At 37.6% G+C, this 21,268-nt stretch overlaps 1 protein-coding gene across 1 annotated transcript in view; it reads right to left on the reverse strand.

Moving 5' to 3' along the window:
- The window catches only part of Gabrb3 (gamma-aminobutyric acid type A receptor beta3 subunit), a 63,978-nt gene extending 48,242 nt beyond the window's left edge, over positions 1–15,736 (reverse strand). Inside the window, exon 1 of the mRNA XM_028785675.1 lies at positions 15,519–15,736. Within this exon, the coding sequence (XP_028641508.1) occupies positions 15,519–15,724 (206 nt within the window). The 5' untranslated portion in view covers positions 15,725–15,736. The remainder of the gene's footprint in view (positions 1–15,518) is intronic.
- Positions 15,737–21,268: the final 5,532 nt, after the last annotated feature.

Here is a 21,268-nt window from a genome sequence, read left to right on the forward strand (position 1 = left end):
GCCTGTATAGTACAACATGTTTATAGCCCCACCAATCAGGAAGCTGGGGCAGGAAGATTGAAAGTTTTAAGTCAGTCTTGGCCACCTCGAGGAAAGATGTTGTTAACAAGCAAACATGAGTTATAGTGAATCATACCAGTAGGATATAAAGAAGATAGAAGGATCTCACAACAATTCAGGACAGCCTGGGATATTACCTTTGGGGCTGGAGAGACGGTTCACCAGTTAAGAGTTCATATTGTTCTTACAGAACCCACATTGGGCAGCCCATAACCACCTATAACTCCAGCTCTAGGGGATTCAATGCCTCTGGCCTTTGCAGGTACCTGAATTCAAATGCAAGTACAGTCACCACCACCATCCACATTTATACTTTGTTAAACGTAAGTTTTAAACCTCATTTAAAGAACTAAATTTTTATCTTGTTAGATGATAATCTGAATGGATTTGCTTTTTTAAACCTGCCTTTAAGACTGTTCATCGTTACACAGAAGTACAGGTTCTGTTTATTTCGTCCTCCACAGTTTTGCTGACTTCATTTTTAGTTTTAATAGACTGGAGTATTTATACACGTCTTTGACTTCTACAGAGGATCATGCCATCTGTGAAGAAGTAAGTTTATGTCTTGCTTTCCCATTTAGACAGAAATGACAATTGGGTATCTTATTTTTGATTTTAGGGTGAAAATTTCAGTCTTTCACCATTATGATCTTATGCATTTTCATCCACAGTGAAATTATCTAATAAAGTTTACTCCATGTGTACGGCAAGATCTTTTCATGAAAATCTGTTAAATTTTGTCATAGTTGAGCTGCTTGAATTGAAATGATCACGTGTGTTCTTTTCCTTCATTTTAATAATGTGATATACTACAGTAATTTTCATGCAAAATTATTCTGTAATATTTTTCCACTTGACTAAGGCTTATGTTGCTAGATTTGGATTGTTAATATTTTGTTAGCTTTTACATAAGTATTCATAATGGATTCTATCTGCTGACTTCTTTTTCTTTAGCATGATGCTCTGGCTTTGATACAGCTGTACTGCTGGCCTTACAGAACAAGTATGAACTAAGAAAGCACCACTGGTGTTAATTTTTTTATTCACTGTCTGGTAGAACAAACTATAGGAGCCATCCAATGTGGAGCTTTCCCTTTGAGAGGTTCACATTGCCTACTTTCTGTATGATTTCATTTTGGTATGCTTTATATTTCTAAAAATTAGTTCATTTCATCCAATATTTATAATTTTATAGCACACAAACTTTATTGTGTACCTCTTGTTCATAAACAATTCTTAGGGAAGCCCCATGTTTTTTTTAAAAATCTGATTTTAGTTATTTGAGTCTTTTGTCTTTTTCCTTGTCAATCTAGATAAAAACATGTAAATGTGTGGGTACTTACAAAATATGCAATTTTGGTTTCATCCTATTATTTAAGAAAATGATGGTTTTACTTTTCTTGCAAAACACTGAAAATGCGCATTCGCCATTCGTGGAAATGTACTTTTCTTCACTGACAGTTTTTCCCCATGAGCATTTAGGCTTACACTTGGCTTCAGGGTCTGACTTGTTGCAAGCATGTCATCATTTTGAAAAGCTCACAACAGGGATACCTGCAATGAGAGCATGGGGACTTTCACTCCCGACCTTCTACCCTAACACAAAATTTTGCTTAAAGCTCAAATCTCTTGGCTCACAGGAAAACAAGAAAATCTCCAGCAGCCCAGTACCTGACAAAGACACCACAAAGCCAATGTAAGTCTGGAGCCCTGTGGAGTGCCCTTCCCCCTCCCAATCCCCAGGAAAGCCTTCAGCCATTGCTGTGTACCAGCACAGCTTCACTTCTGCGCTACTCTGCTTCAGTCTCTCATCACTGCACTTCTAGCTTTACGTTTTGGCCATCACCTCCCTCTATTTCAGTTCCTTAAGGCCACTAATGTGAGAAGATTCATCTTTTCAGTGCACGTTCTAAAGAGAAAAATTACTCTCAGAACTCACACAGAGATTGTTATGGTTACTAGCTCTCCTTTTCTCTTCATGGCTTTTGACTCTGATGCTTAGCATGCTCATGGTTGTTATTATCTTCTTGGTGGCCCTTTAATAAACATCTAGTGTTTTATCTCTCACTTCACTTCCTAACTTAGAGCTGGCTTTCTCTAAGATCAACACCATTACCTCACATCTTTGGCTACCACCCTTACGGAATACACGCTTTCACCCTTTCACTCTGAGCTTCCTTGGCTCTTGACTCAGCTCTGCATTTAGACATCTGTGTAAGTCTGTGCTTCTGGATTGCTTTTTGTAGACAGTGTATAATTAGATCCTGATTTATTTCTAGACACTCTGGTCTGTCAGTCTAGCTTTTGATTGGTCAATGCATTTACATTTGAAAGTGATTGCTAATAAGAAAGGGCAGGCTTCCATAGAAATGCCATTTGCTTTCTTTGTGTTTGGGAGCTTCTTCTTCCCTCAGTTAAAAAATCCGTTTTATTTGTTATTTAGTGAATTTGTCATTGTGATTTGATTTCCTTCTCAATTTGTTTGCAACTATTTCAGATATATTCTTTGTTTTGTTACCACGCGTATTAAGTTTACCATCTTGAATTTATAACAATATACTTTGTCCTAATATATTATTTTCAATTAGCTCTGCACTCTTAGACTACTGGCATTACAGATGTATCTCTGAACACCGTATGATAAAAACATCAACTTATAACTACTTGTATGAATATTTCGTTGGTGGGAGGAACAGTGAGGCAAGGTATTGTTATGTAGCCAAAGCTACTCTAGACTTCGCTACAGCATAGTCCAGGCTGGTGATTTTTTTTCAACCTCATCTTACAAAGTACCAGTGAATTTGTCATTTAAGTCATGTAGTGAATAAAAATTTGAAAGTTGGATTACAGGTAGTTTAGTACTACTCATTCACCATCACTGGACATCGCCACAACTTCATACACTTTTGTGTCAATGTCCAGTAAGTCTTCCTTTAAACTTGAACACTTACATTGAAGAAGGCCTTTTAAAACAGAAACAAACTGTCCTAGGGTTTACTTATCTTGAAGAATTTTCATTCCTTCTAATAATAAAGAGCTGTTTGTACATACAGCATTGTGTGTTGGCAGCATTGTTTTCTTAGCATACATATTATCAAATTGGCTTTGGCATCCCATGTTTCTGAAAACAAATGGGCATGTAATATTTTCAAGAATCCCATATCTAGGATGCATCTATTCTTCGTGATACTGTTAAGATTGCCTCTAAATTTAGTGTCTAAAATTTTGGTAATAATATGTGTCAACATAGATCTCTCTGGCTTTATCCACACTGCACTTCTCTGAGAATCTTGGATTTGTATATTCATATCATACATTAAATTGGTGATGCTTTCAGCCATTATTTCTTCAAATATACTCTCCCCCCATCCCACTCCATCTTACCTCCTCCCTCCTCTAATCTATCTCTCTTTCTCCCTCCCTCCCTCCGTCCATCTCATCTTCTGGAGATCCTAAACATTTTGTTTTAATATTTTTTTCTTATAAGTTTATTGGGCTCTAATAATTTTTCTTCTTTCTTCTTATTTCCTGCCCCTTAGATTCAACAACTTTAATTGTCATATTTTCAAGTCTAAGAACTCTTTTTCCATGTGTCTACCTTGTTTCTGAATTAATCACTTTAATTAGTAAAGTGATGGGGTTCAGCATTTCTGTTGGGTCTGTGTCACTTCTATCTCTTGGTTGGTTTTGTGCACTTCATTCACATGCAGTCATCTATTTCGTCCATTCTTTCTTCATTTTTTCTCTTACCTTTTACATGGGACATAAAGATGAATGGTTTAACATTATATCCATCAGATTTTATATCTAAGTAGCTGCCAATTCATTTTTTTCTTTTGAGGTAAACATATTTTCTTTTTCTTATAGGCCTTATGCTAGAAGTTAGGGATTTGATTTTAAAAATGTACTGAATGAAAATCAGATCCCTTCTTATCTCCACTTTCCTCATTCTTTGAAGACTGTTCACTGGAGTTTTTTGCAACCTTATAGACATGCTTGTTTTGTGTCAAGACATCAGTCCTAAACAAAAACTTAGGGTTGCTCTGGATTCTTAGCACCATATGCCTTTCCTAGAAATTATGGCTTTCAAATTATCTTGTGTATATAAGTAATTTTTCTAACTTGCTCATTTTTCCACCTTCTACTTTGTGCTTTTGGGGTTTATTTTATATCCTCTGTAAGGGCACCTATGTGCCACTGTCACTTTGCAGCCTTACAGGCTTGGTCATTTCCTTCTCTTGCCTACATTCCAAATTATATGGAACAGTGCACTCATTGCTTCGGTCGTCTTGGTATTCTATATACAGTTTAAAATACAACTTGATAAAGCAGAGGTCTTATCTCCTCTGTCTGTTGTTAGTGAAGAACTAGGAAATGGAACGTGATGCTGAATACAGTTTCTCTTGATTATGTATTTGGGCTGTTTCTATGTACTCTGAGCTGCTTTTTTGGTGACTGTACAAAATTGTGACAGGAAGTTATCAGTTTCCGTATATCTTGGGGAACATCATCTTGGAGGCTTTTTGTCTCCATTTCCCACTATCAATCCCTAGCAGAACAATCACAGATAGTAGGATTTCCATGAAAATTATTAAAGTCAAGATTATTAAAGCGTAGATAGTAAAAGTAAAAAGAATAAAACAAACCAAACAAGCAATCCCCCTCAAAGTATTTTACCATGTAGCATAGGCTGGCCTGTTGTTATGATAAAAAAACACTACAACTGCCTTCTGAGTCCTTGCAATTACAAGAGTGGAATTATAGCTTCTAAGCCTGGCTTGAAATATTTTTGACACCTCCAAACAAAATAATAAAGATTATAATAAAGCAATATGGTTGTAGTAGGTAATAATTATTAATTAGAAAATATAAACTAAGATGTTGTCCGGAAAAAGATGAAGTATCATGACATAAAGAACAAACAAACAAACAAACAAAAACAAACAAACAAACAAAAAACCCACCCTGAATAGACTATAAACATAATAGGGAATTCAAAGTAGTATGATTTTTTTATTTAAGAGGATGTTCTGTGCAGCATTACAGCAGACATTTGAAGAAGGAGATAAAACAGGAAAACAGTCCCACCTAAAATATGCCCAATATGAATAGTGTGGCTGTTCCTAAGGAAATAGACTCCACCATTTTATCCTGTTGAAACAGATTTCTTGAGGCAGAAATATTCACAAGAAAATCAGACAAGTATTTAAGGATGAAATTAAACATAATTTTGGTGCAAACCCCTCAAAACCAAAAACAAAACATCCCTAATTTCAAGTTATATTAAAGTTACAGTAATAAAAACAGCATGGTACTGCCCTACAATAGACTCACGGATCAGTGGAAGAAAACTGATAAGCTGTATAAGCTGACATTCCTAAAGCTACTTGACAAAGAGATTAAAAATGCACAGGGAAGAAAAAGCCAACCAGCCAAGCAAACAAGAAACATCAACATCTTTTAAAAAAAATGGCACTGATCAAACTGAACAGCTAAAAGCTGAAAGATAAAATGGGATACTTCTTCATCTCTCACCCTTCAGAAAACTCAACTCCAATTGGATTAGAGATCTCAAAGGAGGATCAGATAACCTAAATCTGATAGAGGACAAAGTAGAAAATTCAATTGAACTGCTTGGCAAGGCAAAGAACTTTCCAAACAGGATGTTAATGGAGCAGACATCAAGATCTACCGTTAGAAAAGGGGACCTCATCGAGTTAAAAAAGCTTCTGTGCAGCAATAGATGCCATTATTCAATCAAATCAGCAGCATAGGGAATAGAGAAAAATCTTTGCCAGCTATACATCTCACAGAGATTATTTAGAATATCTAAAGAATTCAAAAAATCAAAACATCAAGAGAACAAACAGCTAAACTAATATTGGGTGTAGAACTAAACACAGAGTTCTCAAAAGATGAAATATAAGTGGCTGAGAGAAATTTTGAAAAAAAAAAAACTTTGACATCTTTACTCATCATGGGCACCAAATTTAAACTGCTTTAAGATTTCATTGTACCCGTCATAATGTCACAGATCAAAACTACAAATGACAACAAATGTTGTCATTTGAATAAAAAGGAACACTTACTCAATAGTAGTGACAGTGCACTTTGGTGCAGCCACACCAAGAAATACAAGGTTCCTCAAAAAGCTAGAAAAAGATCTACCACATGACCCAGTTAGACCACTCTTCAGCATATGCCAAAAGGACTCTGTATCTGCCTATATAGATATATACTCATCCATGTTCATTATTGCTCTCACAATAGCCAAGAATTGAAAACAGATCTGAAGTCCATCAGAAGATGAGTGGATATCAGGTTGCTAAGAAAAACAAATTAATGAAATTCTCTGGTCCATGGATAGAGCTTGAAACAATCAGTCTGCACAAGGTAAGGAGGGCTAGTACAACATCTTACGTTTTATCTGTGGGTGTCAGATTAGAATCTTGAGGTATGTGTGTTTCATTTGTAATACCCATGACTGCTTGGAAATTGGTAAGGAGCCTGGAGAAAGCTTTCAAAGGAGACAGAAGACAGTAATTTAAGGACGTAAAGGGATGGTGCAACAGGAAGGCTTAAACTGGGAGTGGGGTGGATGTCAGAAGAGGAGAGAATGTGTAGAGAGGTCAATAACACTATAGGCCTTTTGAATACACATAGAAATATACAATTGTAGAAGCTTTTTAATGCACACACATACAACACACACACACACACACACACACACAGAGTCAAAGAGTTAAACTGGTGTTCCATTATAGCAAGGCAACAATGTACTTACCAGACCATAGGCTAACAAAGGTGGTAGTGATCCTATAGACACCAACATTACCAGCTATTGCCCATGCTATTCATTATCCTTTAGAGCGTGTTCTTATTGATGAAGACAGCATACACTTGAGTTTTAGAACATGGAGAAATCAATATGGTACTCACCTGGAAGCTTCATCCCAATTGGCTAACTTTCATAGTGCTAAAAGGTACATTACCAGAGATTGCAGAGACTTGATGTGCTAGGGTAGGGGGTGATAACTAGGAGGTGGGGCTCCACACTCTCCGAGAAGTGGGAGGGAGATGGCTAGAAGGAGCTGTGTGAGGCAGGGACTGATGAGGAGAGCAGTGATCAGGATGTAAAGTGAATGAATAAATTAATTAATGTAAAAAAGTAATGATGAATCATTACCAATTGTAAACATTGCAAGCTACAATAATGACCTCCTGGGAAAAATATAACCCCTGTTGCAGTAACCAAGAACATGAGCTAAGACAACTACATTCTGATTGGATTTAAGGCCAGCTCCACAAGAAGAAACTCATGACCAAGAAACTGAGATCAAACAGGACATAGGCCCATTCTACTAAATGGGCATAGTATTAACCTGACTCCTTAATGAGGTTACATTATACCTATAGAATAAAGCACCTCTCACCTCTTATCAGAGAAGCTTCTTTTTGTAGTAGATAAAGATTATCACAGAGACCCACAACTTATCAAGGTCCAGAAAATAAATGATGGCCAAATTCTTAGCCTTGAATGGGACATCGATACCATTCCTTTCCTCCAAAGGCTCTGGGATCATTTAAAACAGGAGGTAGAAAGATTGTAAAAGTGGGAGGATGTGGATAGCTGCAAACAGTGCTTTCTGGACATAGTAGGGAACTGTACACGAGACCAAGTCTCATCATCAGGAAGAGGGGTGGCAATGCTGTTGGCAACTGTTAGCTGCAGTGAGAGCAAGAATCAGTTTTCCTTAAGAGTATGGCCCTGGTATGTTGACCATACCCCAGTGGAAGGCCAAACAACTAAAAGTCTATGGGCAGAACAACTTAGACTTGATTGGTTTTTTAATATAATTAATTTATTTTTATATATGTGCATTAGTGTTTCATGTGCATGCATGTCTGTATGAGGGTTTTGAATTCCTTGTAATTAAAGTGACAGACATCTGTGAGTGCTGGGAATTGAACACATGTCCTCTGGAAGAGCAGCCAGTGCTCTTAACCTCTGAGCCATCTCTCCAACCCAGCATGATTGTTTTTTAAAGGACATGAAGTTGGGTGGGTATATAGAAGGGAGATAGATTTGGGAGAAGATTCAGGAGTAAATATATGTTCAAAATACTTTGTACAAAGTACTTAAAGAAATAAAATGTCTCAAAGAATAACTATCTGTCCAAAATATTTTTACATGTAGACTATATTTACATGTAAATATTTAAAGAAACATTGACCTTCTTAAATAAACCTATATTATTATATACTCTGTTACAAGACATGCAGGAAGAGAAATCTTGACATGTACTAACAAAACACAAAAGAAATAATAAAACCTATATAGTACACTGGTATGGTTAATAGAATATGTGTAACACAGTACACACTAGAACATACATAGCAGACACTACACCACTAAATCTAATGAATATAAGTCTTTAGAAAATTTCAATGAATTATTTAGTATTTTCTGATAATTTCTATATATCATGGGTTTTAACAGGAGTCAGATTATTCAAACCCAGAAAACTTAAGGAAAGGGTTTTTAGGAGTGTTTATGCTCATATTAAAATAAAACATTTCTCAAAATAAGACAAATATGGCCAACAGACACATAAAGATGGCTATCATGAAAATCAAGAAGAAGTATTGGACAGGATATGAAGAAAAAACCCCTGTATTCTGGTGGTGGGAAATGTAGATTATCACAGCCATTTTTTTCAAAGTGTTATATAGATTGTTCAAATCTCTAAAAAAGACAAATAAGACAAACATAAGAAATAGCAACTCCATATTTACCCAAAAGCTTTAAAATCAGTTAAAGTGATACCTACACTCCCATGATGAATGTAACACTGTTCACAATCGTGAAGTTATGGAATCAACCAAACAACAATTCAACATGTTAACAGAAAAAAAAAACCCAAAAAACAAAAAACAAAAAAAACCCAAAACCAAACCAACCAAACAACAACAGAAAAAAAACCCCACTGTGGTCCAAACAATGCAACATTGTCCAGTTAACAAAACAAAAACAACGAAATTTTTTTCCTTTGTGAGAACATCGATGTAGTCAGAAAATATTATGCTATCAAATAAGCCAGGCAGAGAAAAACAGACATGTTGTATGTAGTATCTAAGCCAATCAAACTCAGAAGTAGATAGTAGAATGGGGCTGGAAACAACTGAGAGAAGAAGGAAGAAGATAATGATAAAGTGATGATACAAAACCTCAAAAAGGAAGATTTTTTTTTAGATCTACTGCAAAGCATAGGGAATATGTGTACTGTATATTTTAAAATTGTTAGATATAAATTTCTAAAAGAAAATTTCAAGTTTATTCACCACAAAGGAGATTAAATATTTAAAGAGCAATGTGATACCTGATTTGATCCAATTATTCCACACTGCATGCATAAATCATGACATCATTTTAATCTCATAAATAGATATAATTATAAATTGCTAATATGTAGTAAAACTAAACATTAAAAAATGACTCAATATAGAAAATTAATATATGATTGTCATAGCAACGGGTCATATAAACATAGCCTAAAGTGGTAATATCTACCTCTGATGTCTACCATTGGTCATTATCATTGTTAAATATAAATGCTGTAACTGCTGTATGTTTCATTTGCCAAATTTCAATATATAACACAATTTCTAGAAAGTCTCCTCTCTACCTGAGAAGTAGTCAAATACATACATAATATTTATTATCCAAAGTTGAAAGTCCCAACCTCCATGTCATAGGAAAATGAGCTAGGCCTGTACTCTGTAAGCATATTGCTGCTCAGGAAATCGAAGTCAGAGCAGTGGAGCAAGAAAAGTAAGTAAAAACAAACTATTTTATAATGAAGAAAAAGATCAGTGCAATAAACAATATAAGTATAAAACTAAAATGTTAGGAAGAATTAACTAAATTTTTGGATATAGGAAGAGATTAGCAAGGTTGGATGTTTTCAGATTCTTTGGTGGTTGGAATGAGAAATGTCTTCCATATGCTCATGTATGGGATATATACTTGATCCCCAGTTTAATGGCATTGTTTGGAATGGTTATGGAACCTTTGGAAGGTGTGACCTTGCTGAAAGAATTATGTCATTGGGGACAAGTTTTGAATGTTTTTAGCCTGACTGCCACCTGCAGTTTTATCTCTTTCCTTGGTATTTATGACTTATGAATCTATTAGTTTCTTGCTCCTGGTTCCCTGCCTCCATGCCTCCCCTAACAATTCGGCTTCTCCTCTTGGAACTGTAAGCCAAAATAAACTTTTTTCCATTTATCTTTTTCAGTTACAGTGTTTTATCACAAAACTAAAATTAACTAATACAGAAGTTGGTATTAGAGACTTGCTAGTGTACAAAACCTGACCATTTGTATTTGGAGAGGAATTATAGAAGGCTTTCAAATCTTGATCTGGAAAGACTATTATTGCCATGAGCAGATCTTTTCTGTTTGGAGCCTATAAGACAGTAGTGTTTAAAGCAATGGAGAAGGTAGAGGTAGCATATTTCAATATTTGTTACTGAGCTAGCTATTGGTAATGGAATATTTTGACAAGTAACGTAGATGCACTCTGCTCTTGGCCTAAGTCTTTGCCAAAGAGTTCACTAAAAATATTCAACTACTCCTTTATTTATTTTTTGACAGATTCAGCAAAATGTTGATTCCATGGATTAGTTATTACTGATAACTATTATGTAGATGTAAAATGAAATAGAATATTTTGGACAAAAGAAATACAAAATGTACTATTTATTAAAAAAAAAAAGAACACCAAGGAGCTCAATGTTACAGTCAAGACACATGTCAAAAGAGAGCCTGTATTATTAAAGAGATAAGGACCATTAAGAAGTAACTGCATAGGCTACACTAGGAAAATGAAAATAGAATTCTTAGGACAAAACATCACCCATGTAAACTTTCAACTTGTAAGGAAAAAATAGTCTGAAGTGTTTCCTGAGCCTAGAAAAACAACAACAAAACTGCATACAAAAGCCACTGCTAACATGGCCCAAAGTGGAAAGAGTCCGTTCCAAGCTGCTTGGCAGACAGGACAGAGAAATTCTTGTAGAAATGTTTTTGGAAGCACGAAAATGCAAGAATGAGGGGATCATAGCTTTTTTCCTTCAAGTTTCAGAGAGTTGGGGAGGAGAGGCATGGTGTACCAGGGAATACTGAAAACAAGGTGATGAAAGGCCATTACATAAAGCTATACAGTGAAGGATGGGTTGAGTGAAGATCAGATCTTTTATAGAGTCAATAGATAGTTGAACTGAAGGAGCATTAAAAAAAACAACACAGCTCCAGAATAAAAAGAAAAATCAATTATAAGACTCAATTTGGATCTTTGGGATCTATTAGGTTTGATTTAATATTGTAGTTAAACATTTAACCATACACCTCATTACATTAATAATTTTCAGTGGTTTTTAACAGCATGTAGTAACATCACAATGTATTGTCTAAAATATTTCACATTTCCCATCAAAATATGCTAACATGCTTTAATAACCATCATTCAAACTCAGATGCTTTATACGGCAAGTGACATTATATTTGTAACTTTCTTATTAACATCTAGCAGAGAGGAAAAAACTAATGTTTAATGGGGCAAGGGAAGATGATTAACAGCAAAATAGGACCCAGGCATTGACACTGAAAAGAAGCTAGAGAAGATAGAAAGGGAAGATGATCTAGCTGTGACAGGTAGCAAAGCATAGCAGAGAAGTGGTGCAGGGGCAGACGATGATAGCCAAGACCTTCTTGATATCCTGAAAGGCATAACTTCCCAAAGGAAAACTTAAAAGGCACATGCCACGTCAAGACAGCAATGTGTCTCACTCTTTGATCTCCTAACACCATAGCTAGGTAGGCCTGTGCCAGAGACTCAGTCTGCCTTTGCGGTCAGCTGTGCCAAAGTCAGTGACCATTAAGGAATCCATGTAAATCTTGATCTCAAGGCACTGGAGTAGTTGGAAGAAACTGTTCCCCATGCCAGTAAGCTTTCCCTCCATCAGCAGAGTGAAGGATCAATGCTTTCCCAGAATAAGGCTGATTTAACGTACTAATGTATGTCACTTCTGGTCTACAGCCAAAGATTTTTACCTTATCCAGAACATTCAGAAGCCCCCCTTGACCTTGATGATTCATGGGGGACATGTGGAGGAAAAGAAACTTAGAGACAAAAGAGTGGCTGATCACCCGTGGAAAAATTAGCTGGAGAGACAGGATGAAGGACATGTTCAATATTCAACTATGAGAAAACTCAACTGCAAGTCTCAGGAACAGTCAGTCCAGCTTACACTCAAAGCCAGGAGGAAATTGCCCCCGTCTAGGTGGGACTTGTTATGAATGCAAAGACAGCAAGCCAGAACTATGGGGAGTTTGGCAAGTGTGTGTGTGTGTGTGTGTGTGTGTGTATGTGTGTGTGTCTTCCATTCCTGCACACAGTACAGACTGTTGTAGAAGGTCAATCTCAGCTCTGACAGTTCTGTGTAAAAGCAAAAGGCATTCAGGAGAGAACAGACTTCGGATGTTGAATTTTGCTTTTTTTTTTCCCAGGAGCCTCTGTTATGTTGCTGTGCATCATCAGAATCCATAACTCCCAGTCGGCCTCAAACTCCAGAGACAGCCAATGTGCACAGGTCAAAGGGAAGACACTGACATGCTATCAGCTGGGCAGATTCTGTGCGTTCTGATTACAATATGCTCAGCTTCTGAAGCCTTAATAAAGATGTCACAGTACTATAAACTGAGGAGCCTCTGATCCTATTTATCAAAAGATACAGTGTATAACGCAGACATGAGATACTGGCTTAGCCCTAGCTTGTTATGCTACCACCATGATACAGTAAGTGTACCAATAAAAGAAAGAAGAGCTGAGGAGAGGGTGGAAAATGATGCCGCTTATTTTCATAGAGAAACAGTATGTATATTTTTATATGGAAAATGAAAGTATATTTCATAGACTAGCCCAGGAGGAATAAAAGTATATGCGAACTTTAAAAGATAATCAGTATATTTAATTATTAATGTATTTCTTCTTCAAAAGTTCAGGTTAAGGGTTATGAATGTATACTCCTTTGAATATCAAGATAGAAATCTGTAGGCTAGCCAAGTTCCAAGAAGCCAGATGACACAACGCAGAGGTTGTAGCCATAGGATACGCTGGTCGGCCTACACCTATGGTGATTTGTGTAGGTCCACAGAAACGTGAAGAACTATTACACAAGTAGGGATTGAAAAGCATGTGACAACTGTTCTTGGAAAAAGAAAAGGGCTGGATGGAAAGCTGATTCCTGATTTCACATAACCGATGGAAATTCACCAAAATGATTATTTTTAGATCACTGTGAAAGGCCAATACAAAAGGTCTCCCTGACTTATTACTGCATTACTATTTAATTTGAAGGCCGAGTGTGAGCTAAAGATATTATTTTTTTTTAAGTATACTATTGTTGTAGGTTTTTTTTCTTCTTGTCATTCTTCACTCTTACCTATTGTTTGGCTCTAAATTTAACACCTTCAGATGAAATTTGTAGACACAGCACTTGCATGTGTGTTATATAACTCTATCTCCATTCCCTAAAGTTAAAGTCCCCTGATTTTAATAAAGACAAATTGCTATACTCTACTTCTGGCAAGAAAACAAAAAATGTAGGGCCAGCAAAACAACTCATGGGTAAAAGCACTAGCCACCAAGCCTGACTATCTGAGTTCAATTCTAGTAGCCCACATGGTGAAAGGAGGGAACCAATTTCTTCAGGTTGTCTTCTACCTCTTTTCAGGAATATATAACTAATACATATATATGATATTGGTTTCTTGATACACGGTTTCTCTGTGTGTAGCTCTGGCTGTCCTGGAACTCACTCTTTAGACAGACTTGGTCTTCTTGATTCTGTCTTTGGAATGCTTGGATTAAAGGCATGCACCACCACCACTCAGCAAGATTAATTTTTAAATGAAGAAGAAATTTAAAATGAAGAGAACCCAAAGAAGATGATTTCTTTTTAAAAACTCAAAATGTCAGATATCAATTTTAGTTGATATTTGCTTCTAGTTTTTCCCTATTACAGATATATACACACACACATACAGACATGAACACTCATGTACACACACATAGACAAAAGTATGGAACAAACACATATTTCCTGCCTCTGCTTTGGTGAGGGAGGGGGACAGGCAGGTAATTGGCTTTCCATTTTATGTCCCAGGATGTCTTGCTACTCTTCTCTGAGACCAGTGTCTTCTCAATACTTTTTACACTAAAGCCAAATGCCTTGCTGTGGGGCAAAAATATAAATGCTAAACCTGGCCACAGAAACATCAGGCTAGACTTTTGTGAAATATCACCACATTTTTTTTGACATATGCCATTATTCCATTATATTTAGAAAGGTCTTCTTTGACAAAAATTTCAACTTTTGCTTCAATAGTATAGTTTGTTAAAAAACAAACAAACAAACAAAAGACATTTAACATTTTCCAGTGAGGGCAAAGTTAAGTAAATTCTTCTCCTTAACTAGAGGATCTATAAGTCATATTATGTAGATTTCAGTACCTTTGGTTGGAGGTTTACTTTCAGCTATTGGAATCTACTGAAAAAGGTCTCGACTCAAAACCTGAAACAGGTTTCCCTCCAAGAGACTCAAAAGTATTCTATTAAAAAAATGTGAGGCTCTCCTAGAAGGCTTCAAGGGCGCTTCTAGTCCAGGGCATCAAGAAATCTAGACAGGCACATACATAATTCTATACTAAACAATAGCACAGAACCAAAATCTGCGTGAAATACATCTGGAGACAGAAGACTTAAGAATATCATTCAGGAAAGTTACACAATTATATAGCAGAATGGAATGACAATAGAAGGTCAGGTCATTTCCTCTTAATCAGAGAAGCCCTGGGCCTCCTCTGTGCAGCTCAGGAAACAGCTTGGTTTTCAGGTGAGGAACCACATTCTAAGCCCCAGAGAAAATGCTAGCTCATATAGAAGGCTCTCTTTTAGTCTCTCCATAAATATAAGTGGCCCTGACTTCATAGAGTACCACTGAGACTATACCTTAAATCTTCACAGTTGATATCTTCTAAGCAGTGCAGATAGCTTTGAAAAGAACCTATTAAAGCTTCTCAAGTGTCAGGGCAACATTAATTACAAGTTTATTTGGCTATGATATGGCAATCTGTGTTCTTAGATTTGGGAACCCAATTATATACAAACTGTCTCATAAGACTACTTTCGAAATGTTGGTGAATATTTATAGTATCAGTAATGCCCCAAATCTGAGAATGATGAGATTATTTTTTTCTGCAAACCTAGGAATATTTCATGGCTATTTACCAACTAATTTAAGGACGTCATCTCACTTACTATAATTATCTCAAGTGAGAAACTCAATGCCAGTGTACCACATAACTTCAAAACTGGCCCTGCAGAGCAGACAGACCTGAGCCCATACAGCACTGTCCCATCAGGGTGGAGGCGGATCATGCGGTTTTTCACTGTCACTCCGTGCACAAATGACTTTTTGTCATTTAAGAAATATGTGTCAGGCACCCAGAGCTGGTCAGCCACTCGATTGTCAAGCGTGAGGTTGAGAGGGATCCCAGAATAGGCGAGTCTTTTATCTCTCCAATATTGTTGGAAATACATAGTTAAGGTATAATCCTGGGGAGAAGAGAAGAAAAGAAAGCAAGTTAGCTTGTGTTTAACACAAGTATAACTCTGGCATGCAATGACAAATCCAGGCTGAATCCCATGTCCTGAAATGAGCAGAAGGAGTGGTGCTTTCTTAGGAATGAAATTAGTGCATTTAATAAGCATAATGTGTAAAGACATATATAAAATACATATAAAATTTTACTTAACTTAGTTAAGGGTACCAGACAGGTTGCACTTTGAGGTAATCATATAGCAATAAAGAAGAAACCATTATTATAAAATCAGTTGGCTGGCAGGGAACTTGATTGCATCCCTAGGTACATACTTTTCCACCAAGCAAACAGCATTTTAACCAACTTATGTGGATGAATTCTATAAATCCATCTATGTAGTTGAAGCTACTTTCTTCTGTGTTTGCAAAGACTACAAAGTACAGGCATTCCAGAAACTGCACTGGAGGTGAAGTGGACTATTGGAGGGCTCTGTGCCCCAACTTTCACAAGTTCTCTTCCTCTCAGCTCATCCTGACTATCCTATGCTAACTGATCCATAACCTCACCTGGAGATAACATGATGACAGAATATATGGGAATCTGAAGCCACAGCAGGGCATGGGAGAAGACCACAGTGCTGCTACATGCAACCAACAAGATCAAGAAATGCCTACCCAGGGAACCGTAAACTAACTTTTACATTGTCTTGTTAATAGCAAAACAGCTAATTGGGATGTGTGTGAGAGGCAACCAAAGGCTGAACATATAAAACCATGAAAAGCTATATATTGCATAAATACGTATATGTGTATATATCAGAAAATATGGTGAGAGTCACAGATCATTCTGGATCCTATTGTGGAAGGACTGAGCTGAAAACTTGAAGGCATGTAGGTATATTCAAGAGCAAGGAAGTTCACATGCCAGTTGGTCAGGTCTGTAAACATGCTCATTTTGTGGGAAGTGAAAGGAGAGGAGCAAGTTAGTTTCAGAATCCATCCTGGACAAACAGGGGCTCACAAATCCCATCAGTAGCCTTCTCTATTACCTCACATGGCAGTTCTTCATGTTGTAGTTTATGTCTTATTTGGAAACACAAATGATACATGTTATACATAAAAGTGGTAAAGCACTGATGTTAACCTGCCCTCTCCAGATATGCCCAGCAAGAGGTTGCCATAAAACTCATACATTCTTACCAACACTAAACAAAATACAAATTTTGGAGTGTAGCTACAGCTCAGGGTCAAGATGCATACCTAGGATATGTGTTTCTCCGTCATAAGAAACAGGGCTTTCAACACTGTAAAGGCCCAGAAAAAGCAGAGGAGAGATGAAACAGGGGAAACCTATGTGGGCTAGATTTACAGGGAATTTTACATGAATTTTAATGAAGCTGTAATGCTTGAGAAGTAGGGATTTCTTAGAGGTACATCCAGTAGTAGAGCTCTGAGCCTGGTACATCCTATATGGATGTTCACTCCCATCCCAACCACAATTCAAAGATTTTCACGGAGAAGATGTCACTAAACTTCGGCTTTTGGAAGCTAGCTAAAAGGGCATGGAGCATAACAAACCTGGAAGCTGTTAATTTACAGCACTTACATATTTGCAAGTGTGTGGAGTGGGCAGCAAAACTGGACCTCACACCAGTGGCTGAGGAGCAGGGACTGGAACGTGAGCACCATACAGTAAAAGACCACACAGCTTCAAGTGTCAGAGTAGCAACCAAGTACATTAAGGCATGTGGCCTAGCTTTTGCATGCTTTGACATCCAGAGCCCCGCTAAGCTGAAAGAACTGCTTCCCCCAGGGTTATCCAGTTACTACACAGAGTGAACCATTTACAGGGCTAGCACACCTTCATATCCAAGACAACAAATCCAGAACCCTAACACTTTCTTTATGGAGAGTTGAAATAGCAGCCAATGATTCACAAAAATTACCAGGAAGAGCTTCTATAGTTAAGAGTCTTTGAGTTACCTAAATTAGACAATTCTAAAATGTTTAATTTATCTGGTTTTTTTTAATGTAAACAGCAATAAAGACCTATACTTAAAGGCAACCTTTTCTTTCTGCCACTTGATTCATATCAGCATGTTCCTGTGCACCCACCACCTGATGGTGTCGTATATCAGAAAAGTTCCCTCCTTTTGTGACTTTTTCTCTGGCAGCCATCTCCTAATATGTTTGCCTCCCCTTACCTGAGCATCTTGTTATGGCAAATATTATCAACTGTACAAATATTATCAACTGTACTGGATCTAGATCACCTAGGAAACAAACCTCTGGGAATTATGTAAGGGAGTTTCTAGATTGAATTAATAGAAGTGGGACAACCTATTATAAATATGGGTAGCAGCATTCTATGGGTTGGGTGGGATTCTGAGCTGCATAAAAAGGAATACACTTCCTAATTTTGAAAGCAATCCTCTTGCCACCAAACTATGGCTGTCATTAGGTCCTGAATGTTCAAACTGTGAGCCAAAATAAGCTTTTTCTTGAAGAGGTTTCTGTCATGTATTTTGTCATAGATATGAGAGAAAAAAAAACCTTCTATCATAGAAAACTAGTAACCACTTGTTAAGTTGCCCACCACACTACCCTGGGCATCCTCTACTGATGAGTATATGGAAAGTAAAAATTGGACTTGGGGGTGGGTTATATGTTTTTAAGTCAGAAATTTGGGAAGAGTTTGAAGGTAAATCATAGCGGAGATAAGGGAAAAAGTAGATAAATAAAAATTTGTAAGCAGGTATGAAATGTTCAACAAATTAATAAAAGCATTTTGTTTAAATACAAAAAGAAGTGGGGGTCATTACTCTCATGAACCTGATCATGTGTCTTTTTAGGCCTTTGGAATTGATTTATGGGAGAATGTGGGAGTTTGGAACACTGAGCTAGAAAACCCTTAAACACTAACTCTGTAAACACAGAGTACTTAATGGGTCATTTTCATGGGAATTCTGAGAGAACAGAGATCCAGCTCATGAGGCTTCATAGGGGAAGAGGGACTCTCCTGAGAACTGAGCTAGGCATCATTCAGGCCATTCTGATACAGAATCAGCCCTTGTCTTGAGCTTTAGTGAAGTTGAATTCAAAAGTAATTTACTCACGGTTTGGTGGAGGAAATTTCAAGGCAGGCTAGCATTCATGATGAGTTATGGCTACTCCTCAGAATGTTTCTCCATGTGTACAGTGAAAGACAGTGACAAATGGAGCCAAATGATATGAGAAGTGTGCCCTTTGCCAGGGAAAGGAATTAACAATTCAGACAGTAGCCATGCCACAATCCTGGGATGTTGGCTGGGGAATGTTGCTTGCAAGGAGTTGAGTTGAACTATGGAAGAACTTATATGTGCTCCAGGGTTGCAGAGCTGAAAGGTGAGGCCGCTGTAGTCCTTTGGATCACTGATGATTCTATCATGAGGTCCAGATGCCTAACACTAAGCTGAAGAATTTCCATTTGTCTTTCTTTTTTGAGTACTCCTTTGGTCTGATACTTCTTTGTTATGTCCCCATTTCTGTTTTGTAAAGGGAACATTTATTCTGTCATTGACTGTTAAAAGTATGTAACATGTTATAGCAACTAAGAGTTAAGAAATTGCCTGGGTCTCAGAAGAGACAGCACAAGTGTTTTTGTACAGTGGTAGAACTCTTAACGAATACAGGACTTTTGACGCTGGGTGAGATGCATTTTGACTACAGATGGTTTTGACAAGAGATTGAAAACTGTGACTTGAAAATGATCTACTTGAGTCTCTGTTTGACGTGGTGTAGAGTTGTGATAGTTAATAGTGTCAACTTGACAGGATCTAGCTTAAGTAGGAGACAAACCCCTGATGAAAGTTTCTAGATTAGATTAAGAGGAAAGGCACATCTTAAATGTGGATGGCACTCACCATTCCAAAGGCTGGGTCTTAGTTTGATTAAAGAAGAAACAGAGTCCAAGAATTCACCTTCTCTTTCCTGTTAGCAGTGGATACAATGTGACCATTACTTCAAGATTCTCTGCTATACTAGACTGTGCCATCAAACAGTGAACTAAAATAAACCCTTCCATCTTCACATTCCTCTTGTCAGGTGTTTTGTCAGTCCCAGGAAAAGTAACTAAGGCACACTTCACCTACAGTCTGAAGCACAGAATGTGAGTGGGGAAGGTTGGTTATGCAACTGAAATCTCAATGCAAAGACTGTGTTAGGGGAGGGGTCAGAGGTGTGGAATGGAGCAAAGGTCCTGTTGAAAAGCACTTTCTGTTGGAAGCACAGAGCACCCTTGGCAAACCCTAAAATGTCAGGCACTGTGCTGATCCAGAACAGCAGGAGAATGGGCCTCCACATTGCCTCTATTAACATTTGTTGAGGAAGCATGTACAATAACCCAAACATGGGCAGCCGTGGCAGCATAGCAATATGGGTATAGGTGGCATTATCAACTCAGAATCTATTGTGTGCATAAGAATCTTCATGCTAGCAGAACAGCAAAGTTTCACTCAATTCTTTCTTTAACTGCCACCTGCTTTCCCCCTCCTGAGTCATGAAGTCTAGCACTCCCCACAGAGGCCGCTTCAGACTGGCTTCACATGGTTTGCCATGAGGAAAGAGAAAATGCATCCGTTTGCACTGGGAGCCAGCTGTCATTCACAGTCTGAGGGCTCAGGATCAGGTTTTATTTTGGGTGGTGTTGCTCTCTACACCATGAGCAGCACCTCCTAGTTTGGACTTTGGTGGTTGCTAAAGGAATCTGTGTTGATACGAAGAGCTTAAGGAGCCAGAAGAAGAAAAGTCTACTTAAATTCAAAGTCACCAGAACCTGCTCTGCCTTATAAGGAAGTAATAATTCCATCAATAAATATGTGAATCAATACCGTCTTTGGAGGATGAAGGAGAGGAAAGGTGAACAAGAAGAAGCAGATGATAGAATGGCCCAATACCTTTTCCATTAATTTTTGCCATTATGAAGCAGTGAAAAGGTAATTCTGCTGCTGAGAATCGATACTTCTGGCCTCATCAGGGATTCTAGACCTCAGTGACAAAGCATCCAAGAACACATTATTGTTCTTTCCTGTATTTAAATACAACACAGGTGCTGTCATTGTTTTTACAATCCTGTATAGATTTAAACAAAAATGTACAGAACTGATTTAGCCTAGCTATCCTCTTCTCCCTTCTACCACCTCTTTCTGAAACCAGAACAACTGGTTTTGAAGTTGGGGATGTCTTCTCTGCAACACAAGGATCTGATGGATAGGGAGCTAGAAAGGTTTTCAATTAAAGTGGAGTGAGTTTGGTAGGGGTTGCTTGCAAAGGCCAGGAGAGTGGAGAACCAGGTCATGAACCATTCTTCAGAGGCAATAAGAATGATGGCAGCCCCATCCTACTACAATGCAACTGTTTAAAAGTGTTTGCAAGGGTTTCAGAAAAGGGCTCTCTCTCTCTCTCTCTCTCTCTCTCTCTCTCTCTCTCTCTCTCTCTCTCTCTCTCTCTCTCTCTCATCTCTACCTCTACCTCTACCTCTACCTCTACCTCTACCTCTACCTCTA

The sequence above is a fragment of the Grammomys surdaster genome, unplaced genomic scaffold (assembly GCF_004785775.1).
Source record: "Grammomys surdaster isolate TR1022 unplaced genomic scaffold, NIH_TR_1.0 125311, whole genome shotgun sequence".
Lineage (NCBI taxonomy): Eukaryota > Metazoa > Chordata > Mammalia > Rodentia > Muridae > Grammomys > Grammomys surdaster.